The sequence below is a fragment of the Embiotoca jacksoni genome, unplaced genomic scaffold, assembly GCF_022577435.1.
Source record: "Embiotoca jacksoni isolate LCO1_2020_lvr unplaced genomic scaffold, fEmbJac1.0.p SCAF_17, whole genome shotgun sequence".
In the NCBI taxonomy this organism is placed as follows: Eukaryota; Metazoa; Chordata; class Actinopteri; family Embiotocidae; genus Embiotoca; species Embiotoca jacksoni.
Genome location: NW_027185307.1, coordinates 7,427,681 through 7,435,789, shown reverse-complemented (window position 1 = coordinate 7,435,789; position 8,109 = coordinate 7,427,681). Strand labels below are relative to the sequence as shown.

Sequence of the window (8,109 nt, the reverse complement as noted above, 5' to 3'; positions counted from 1 at the left end):
TTAAATATGAATGAAAAACTGCTGCATTTCCAACACTCGGTAGCCGTGCTAATTTTTTTTATATTTTTCCAAACAATACAACAAAAAGACAAACTAAACAACACAAACCGCCTGTCCACACAGACAGCACACTGAAATCAGACTTTATAGTGAAGAAAAAAAAAAGATGATGCCATCAGCATTCTGTCGAAGGTCACTGCAATACCTCAAGCAATTTTAACACAGCAACAGACCTGTTGTTCATACAGATTTCCAGGAAATAGGCCGATCCAAACAGTTCCTCAATACAAAACCCTTTTTCAGCTCTCTTCCTGGGTTCCCTTTGGGGAGAATAAAGCATTTAATGGTCTTCTTCTTCGTGAGCGGGCCTCAGGATTCATGTCTTCTTTGATGTAACCTAGGGCAGAAGAAGACGAGACTACTGACTTCTGTCATGCATTTGAAGTCATTACAAGAAGTTGTAACACTGCAAACATGATCTGGATTACAGTTCATTAAAGCCTCTAGAGAAATGAGCTAAAATGTTCTGCTGCAGGGTTTAAGAGGATTTAATTAAAAAGCAGAAAACGGTTTCATTACCTCTTTCTATGCACGTTAGTGTTGACGGGAATCCGACTTCCCAGAAGTTTTCAGGAGTGGAAGGAGGAATATACAGGAATCGGTGCCTCGAGCAAGCAGACATCTTCTTCTGTTTTTCCTCCTCGGGCAGATGTGCGTAATACTGCAGGCAGTCACAGTTATTTCAACAGGATCAAAGTTAAAAAAAATATGTCGGCTTTTATTCAGCTTTATACCCGACAATACTTACGATCTCACATTCCTTGCAGGAAGTGCCCTTCAGTTTTCTCCTCTCGTCTTTCTTGCGAATCACAGCAACATGCGCAAACGTCGGTTGTCTGATACAAAAAGAGGAAGTTTAGGTTCAGAAACAGACGACGTCGACGAGCCGGGAATGCTAAAAACGCGGCCGCTTTTTTCTGCCGTTTTTCCCTTTCAAACACGAGTTAAAAGAAAAAGAAAAAGGTTGTTTCTTACCCTGCTTTCCTCTGACGTGGAGTGTTTTCAGGATCATGTGGTTCTAATTTGGGAGAATAGAACAAAGAGATAAACACAAGTTAAATGTAAGAGCTGATGTTCAATGTCAACACAATGACAGTTTCTTTAAATTTAACAGCCTACCATCGTCCTCCTCTTCCTCCTCCTCTTCCTCGTCATCATCATCATCACAGAGCTGGCTCTGGCCTAAGTGTGAACTGTTGTAAGACTTGTAGTCCCCGTAAGCTGTTGCATCAAACATCATATCCAAGCTGTCATTTGCCTTCTGGCCAAGTCCTAAAAAGGACAACAGATGAAATGATTATAATCCTCGTCACATTTGAAATATTTCACAAAAAGCACTCGAATCTTCTTACGCTGATAATAATCTCAATCTAAACATTTTAAATATGCAGTTATATTAAAAGTTGTGGTTTGTATTGAGCAGAGTCACCGTCTCTTCTGTCCCGGCCGGGTTCTCCCCGACCCTGCAGTAAGCTGTGACTGACCCACGTGCAGTCGGTGTCGGTCAGCTCTCCAGGACGCTGCTGCTCCTCCATTTCCTGGAATACAGATATGCAGTCTGTGTCAGAGTCCCCATCTACCAATATATCCAGATCAATGTCCTCAGGTGGACAACATGGGCAAAATACAACTGAACATCATAGATTTCTGACGTAACATTTTTTCAGACATTTTTCAGGCAGTCGTCTAAAAACAACGGAGAAGAGCAAAGAAAACGACTGTAATCTATTTCAGTCACATCTTGGAAACCAGCGCACGAAGCAGCCGCTCATGTGACTGTACCTCGTCTCGTCTCCACTTGCTGTCATACATGGACACAGCGAGGGCGGGATCAATGCTCCACATGGGCTCCACCGTGTGCTTCCTGTCAGCTGGGAACGCAGATTGAACAAAGAAATACTTAAAAACATTCAGCATTCAATCCGAAAGAATGATTTCCATTGCAGAGAATTCACCATCGTTTGCTTCATGTTGGCGGTGTGAAGCACTCAGATCCTGCAGAGGACTTCTTTTCTTCCCAACACCGTCTGCATCCAATTTCACCTTCCTGTCAGGCTTCTTAAAGGCCAGACTTATACAGGAAACGTTTGGCTTTTGGCTGGAAGTTCCAGTTTGTGCTGACGGCTCCTGTTAAATGTTAAAGAAATTACACAAGTTTAAAACTATATTATTCCGTTTTACATATATACATCTTTCTGTTTTTAAACAGGTGAAATTTCACTTCTACACGTTAAAAAGGGGCTAAAAATGTGGTTAGAGTCGGCTGCTTGCCTCCTCACACACACGTTTAAAAATCTTTCAGATGCATCTCTTGCCTCGATGTCCGCTGGCTCCTTCTTGAAGCTTTGATTTCTTTCAAATGAGGTGTTGTGGTTCATCTGTTCAGGTCGTGTGTGTTTGCCTTCCTGGCTTCCTTGTGTGTTGCCTTCCCGCTCCTCCGGGTCACCTCCCTCCTGCTTCTTACGTTTGGTCTTGCAAGCGAAGCTGTCTTCTGAAAACCGTTTTACACATGGGAGGAGGGACGGGGACTTTTGTGCGGTCAAGTCTGGACTGTGGATCAGTGCAGATGAAGGGGTAAAAAAAAAAGGCCTTGAAACAGGGAAATCAATATAGATATTGGAATTGTTTCATTGTTTGATGACGTGAATCACGATCAAAATGTGCAATTAAACTAATCAGGAAGCAGCTAAGTGAGAGTGGAGGAAAGTAAAACCATAAAACATATTGCCTACGGATCAGGATGAGGGAGGCTGCTGGTTGGCAGCATGCGCTGCTTTCTACAACTGTGTCTTTATGCATACACCTCTAAACTTCTCAGATTATACTACAGAGGGGCTTTAGGTGTCATCAATCATTTGTCAATTTGTGGAGAGTTTGTAAAGAGCAGAAGTGGCGGTTTCCGGTCGTCATACTGACACGACAGGAAGCAGGTGAATGTGTCTCATCTGTGGTCGTGCTCACTTCAAACGGAGGTCCTTCTTCCAGGAAGTCTTTGAGCTGCTTCGCTGGCTTGAGACCATCTCTGTTCTCTGAGGAGAGAAAAACTAAAGTGAAAAGGCAAACGTTTCAAAACTGTTTTGAAGACCTTAAGACAAAACATCAGTATTCGGCGCCGGCACATTGCTCCGGTATTAGATGAGTGATTACGTTCTGTCCGACCTACCGTGCGATGCTTATTGAGAAGTTCAAGGGCACATGTTTCTGCGATCGCCGCTTCCATGTCGTCGTTGACATGATCTGAGATGGAAAAGAGACATGTTCAACCAACAATAACGCCACTTTACACTTCTCCTCATCACATGCATTAAAAGTTATCAACAGAAACATTTTCAATCTTTGTCAAACTTCAATGAACTCTAATTTTCTAATTATTAGAGCCCGAACGATTCATCAGTTGTAGTGGCTGATATCGGCCAATCACAGACCGTATTGGTATCTGTGTATATGTTTTCTGATGCTTGGTGTAAATTAGAAATTGTTCCATTTATGTGGTTTTTTTAAACAGTTATTTACAATCATTTCATTTCCAGTAAAGTTCCGTTTCAGTGTATTGATGTCATTTTGGACAACTACGGTAAGTTTATTATCAAACAGTAAAATATCTGTTTTTCATCATTTCTATCTTTTACTCCCTGATATCAGTAACGGCCCGAAAAATCCAGTATCAGTCAGGCTTTAATAATTATCTTCATCGGTACCATCAGTCAATGATGCTTCAAAAGGCACACAAATTGTCCAACAGTTTAACATTTACTTTGGATGTTTCAGTGCTCAGTCTCCTCTCTGAGTGGAGAAGCTGACAGACTTTAATCTCAGGTGACGGGATGAAGTTAGAGCAACGCCTCTTTCTGCATGAAGCTGATATGAAGGGTGTGTTCACAAAGATACATGTTGCCCGTTTCCAGTAACAGGCGGGTTCTAATGAAAGGAAATGAATCTAGAAAATAATAGACTTGCTTCCAATTCCTGTTCTGTTAGAAACTACAAGTAAAGTCGTTCCTGTTGTTGCGTGTCTTAACTCTAAAGTGATACTGATATCGTAGGAGTACAGTGGATGAAGTCATACTTGAGATCTGGGACGCGTCCAGCTCACAAGTGTTGGGAACCAGCACTTCTGCTCTTCCAGGATTCTTTGTGGCGCCAACATGCTCTTTATTTAGCACTTTAAAAAAAAAAGAACAACACAGATTAGAACACTTTGTGTCTTCAGGCAGGTGATTAACGAGGAAGTCATTTTAAAGGAGGACAAACCGTTGAAGAGCGAGTTGTTCAGCAGCGATAGAGGCATCTCTGCATAGCGAACATGCTTCGTTTTGTCAACATTTTTGCGTTTCTTCAGTTTGTTTACTACGGGCAGCGAGCTCGACATGACCGGCGAGTCCGGGATGATGCTCTCGTCCTGCTCCGGCGATGAGTCCTCCAAGCTGAGAAAAACAACATCTGCAATACTTAAATGGGAACTGAAACTTGAGGGATGAGAGCTCTTAACTTAACTTAAAAAAAAAATCACTAGGGAGCCACCAGCCCAATTTGTAATAGAGTATAGGATATAGAGAGTATACAGAGTACATCCTGTACGTATGGAGGATACTTGAAACCGGACTGGCAGTTAAAACAGAAGTGAAACCACTGCGGCGCACGTTCAGACTGCAAGACCTGCTGTACTAGTAGCTGTCTTGGGCAGCTTTTACAGAACACAAGCTGCTGGTTAAATACAGAAAATTCAAACGTATTTCTTTGTTTATAGAATTCTACCACGTCAACAAAACCTGAAGAGCTCACCGAGACATCTTTAACTTCTGCAGCTCAGCGTGCAGTTTTCTGATTTCATCCTCCAGCCTGTTTCTTTCATTCTCTGAGGAACAAATGAAAAACAATTGACTTTCACAAACACACTTTATAGTAACATTCAAAGTGACAGGACCATATCTTGTGGTGTACTAGTGGAGAACACGAGCTCGTCTTTATCAAGAGAGACCGAGAGGCTGTTCACATGCGTCCTGGGTGATCTCCTCACCAGTGGATGTGGGTCTGAGTAACCAACGCGCACCGTGACGGTATAACATGAAAAACAAGGAGTAAACTCACTTAGCTTGGCGACAAGATGCAGATTCTGATCCTGATTATTTTTCAGGTTCTCCTCTAAGATGGCACATCGATCACACTCTCCTGTCCGAAGCCTGCAAACAGTGAACACAGCTGCTTGTCTTCACATTTAAAATGACTCCAACTGAACATGCCTCTTCAGCTTCGGGCTACATCAGCTTTTAGTCCAAACCACCCGATATAAACCCTCCTTCTCTCCTTTGTATTAAATCTTACAGCTTTGATGTCTTATTGCTCTTTATTCTGTGGAAAACAAAACCAGTCCTGAGTTGGAGGCTCAGAAAAACGTTGTTTTTGCTTAGTGTATAAATGTAACAGAAGATTTAGGTGAGGAACACTTACTCTACTGAAATGTCACAATTGGACAAACAGCAGTCGTGTACACCCGACAAAAATATAAACGCAACACTTTTGTTTTTGATCCCATTTCTCACGAGGGGACGTAAAACTCTAAAACTTCTTCTATGGACAAAAAAAAGTTTGTTTCTCTCAAATTCTGTCCATTAATTTGTTAAAATGTGGGTTAGTGAACCAAAGAAAAAAGCATCAACATGCCGATTAAAGAGTAGGATTTTTGCAAATGAGTGCCTCAATAAAAGGCTACTTTAAAATGTGTAGTTTTTAAATCTCACAACACCCAGATGTCACAAGTTTTGAGAAAACGTTCAGTTGGCATGCCGACAGCAGGAATGCCCACCAGAATTAAACGTATACACCACAAACCATAATAAAAGTCATGCGTTTATATTTTTGTTGAGTGTGCATAGCATCTGCCTTTGAGGACGTTACCTTTCCTCCAGGAGGCTGATGGCATCCTGCAGGGTTTTGTTTTGCTCCTTGAGCTGCTGGTTGCGATTGTAAAACACCTCAAGCCTCTGTGCATCTCTGGTGAAGAACAACAAAGATAACCTGAGACTTCATGACACCACAAACAAACAAACCTGCTAATATTCAGATCAAAAGACACAACCGTTTACATCATCCTTCAAAAAAAAAAAAAACACACAAAGTGACACGATGGACTCACAGACAGCGGTCTTTCTTCAACTTGCTCACTTTTGCCTCCAACTCTAGAAACGGCAACAAATGCAACGTGAACAGCAGAAAAAATGTGTCGTGTGTGTGTGTGTGTGACCTCTGTGTGACCTCCAAGAAAACCAGCATGAGCGGGATGTAACGGCACTCGTGCAGTTGTTACCTTGAAGTGCATTTTGGTGGCACTCTCCCAGTTGCCTCCACAAGTCTTGGAAGACGTCGGGTGGTGGTGTTGTCCCGCTGCTCATCCCCGAGCTGCTCATCCTCCGCTCAGTCCCGACCGGCCGCTCCCCGCCTTCCTCCTGCCGACGCCATTCAAACAGTGCTTGTCAAGTATCTTCATACTTCTTCTTAAATAGTATGTTGGACTCTCAATATATAAAATACAAATTGCGTCGTGTTTCGGCCTTCAGCTCGAAGTAGTTGAGCGACTTTAGGTGGCTGAACACTTTAGGCGTCTCGTTTTAGACATTCAAAAAACAACAACAACAAAAAACAAACATTGAATAGTAGTTTGATCTTTAAAATATCAAAATGGGGACAAATGTCAAGCAGTGTTTCCCAAACTCGAATAAGAAGTCTAAAATGTCTTGTTTCCTCTGACTAACAGTCCACAACTAAAACATATCCAGCTTCTTATTAGAAGATTAAAGGAAGCAGAAAATAATCACATTTAAGAAGCTGCAATTATGGTAAAAAAAAATTAAATTACAATTTTTCTTTTACTCAAAGTGATTAATCGATTATCTAAAACAGTTGCCATTAAATTTCTGTCAATGCCTGAATCACTGTGTCTCAAAACACTGAACACAGCTGCCCTTCACCTGTCTCTAGTACAATCAACCCTTCCTGACAGTAAAGGTGACATGAAAAGTGACTTTATTTTACACTTTGCTTTTTGTTATAAATTATAAACCTTCCAAAAAAACAAAAACAAAAACAAAAAAAAGCTCAGTGGTGCATATTTGACCTTAAAGCCAGTTAGATGAATGTCAACACTAAACACGTCACACAAACTTCACCAAACAACACTTCGCCGTGTCTCTGCTGCTGCAGGATGAATGAATGAATGAATGAATGAATGAATGAATGAATGAATGAACTCCGTCTGGTAGTTTTTACTTACGTTGACAGTCGGGAGCAAAAATAAAGCAGCAATCTCTGAGGTTGGATAGTCGACGACGACAACGACCGAATAAAACCGATTCCGACTCGTGAACTCCGAGAAACTCTCCTCCTGCTGTGTTGGTCAAGAGAGAGAAACGAAAAGCCAGGCTGCCGTGGAAATGTTCTTCACCGGTACCATGTTTTAACCCGTTTATTTGACCGTGTTTGGGTTTAACTCCGTGACAAAATCTAAATTCGCGCGACGAAATGCATGATGGGAAGTCTTCTTCTTCACGGTCTATTTTTGGTAGCTCGGTAGCTCCGACGCCCCCTCCTGTTCAACCCGCTGCAACTACAAACATTATTAAAATAAAAAAATAACGAAACTGAACTGAAACGAAAATTATGTCCATCGCAGTTTTTTTATGATGGACTGCTAACTTGTCCAGGTTGTCCTCTGCCTTTGCCCAAAGTATAGTAGTACTAATGGATGGATGATTATAATAATAATAATAATAAATAATAATAATAATAAAAATCACTATTTCAGCTTCAGTGAATTACAGTTCACGTATTAAATTTGATGTCCCAACACTAGAGACTAATGTTGGAGCAAAATGCCTCTTTGTTAAAGGTAGATCTCATGCACAGTATCTATCACCTTAAAGCTTACTTTTCCAAAAACCAATTACTCTTGTGTACCTGTCAAGTACCCTCTGTATAGTATTCCAGTTGATGGAATATTGGAAATGTATGGCTAAGTTTTAATTTAAATAATGCAAATGATTAGGGGCTGTATAA

The 8,109-nt window shown here is 41.3% G+C and overlaps 1 protein-coding gene across 1 annotated transcript; it reads right to left on the bottom strand.

Moving 5' to 3' along the window:
* Positions 1-40: 40 nt before the first annotated feature.
* Positions 41-7,494, bottom strand: rbbp8 (retinoblastoma binding protein 8). Its single transcript, XM_069151420.1, has 19 exons — positions 7,328-7,494; positions 6,365-6,503; positions 6,194-6,236; positions 5,956-6,051; positions 5,149-5,240; positions 4,843-4,915; positions 4,312-4,484; positions 4,127-4,222; positions 3,224-3,297; positions 3,022-3,089; positions 2,376-2,610; positions 2,016-2,187; positions 1,843-1,931; positions 1,490-1,598; positions 1,180-1,332; positions 1,036-1,078; positions 809-896; positions 580-721; positions 41-397 (listed from the first exon to the last, which is right to left on the bottom strand). The coding sequence occupies exons 2-19, from the start codon at positions 6,462-6,464 to the stop codon at positions 300-302; spliced, it is 1,944 nt and encodes a 647-aa protein (XP_069007521.1). The 5' UTR covers positions 6,465-6,503; positions 7,328-7,494; the 3' UTR covers positions 41-299.
* Between the last annotated feature and the right edge of the window lie 615 nt (positions 7,495-8,109).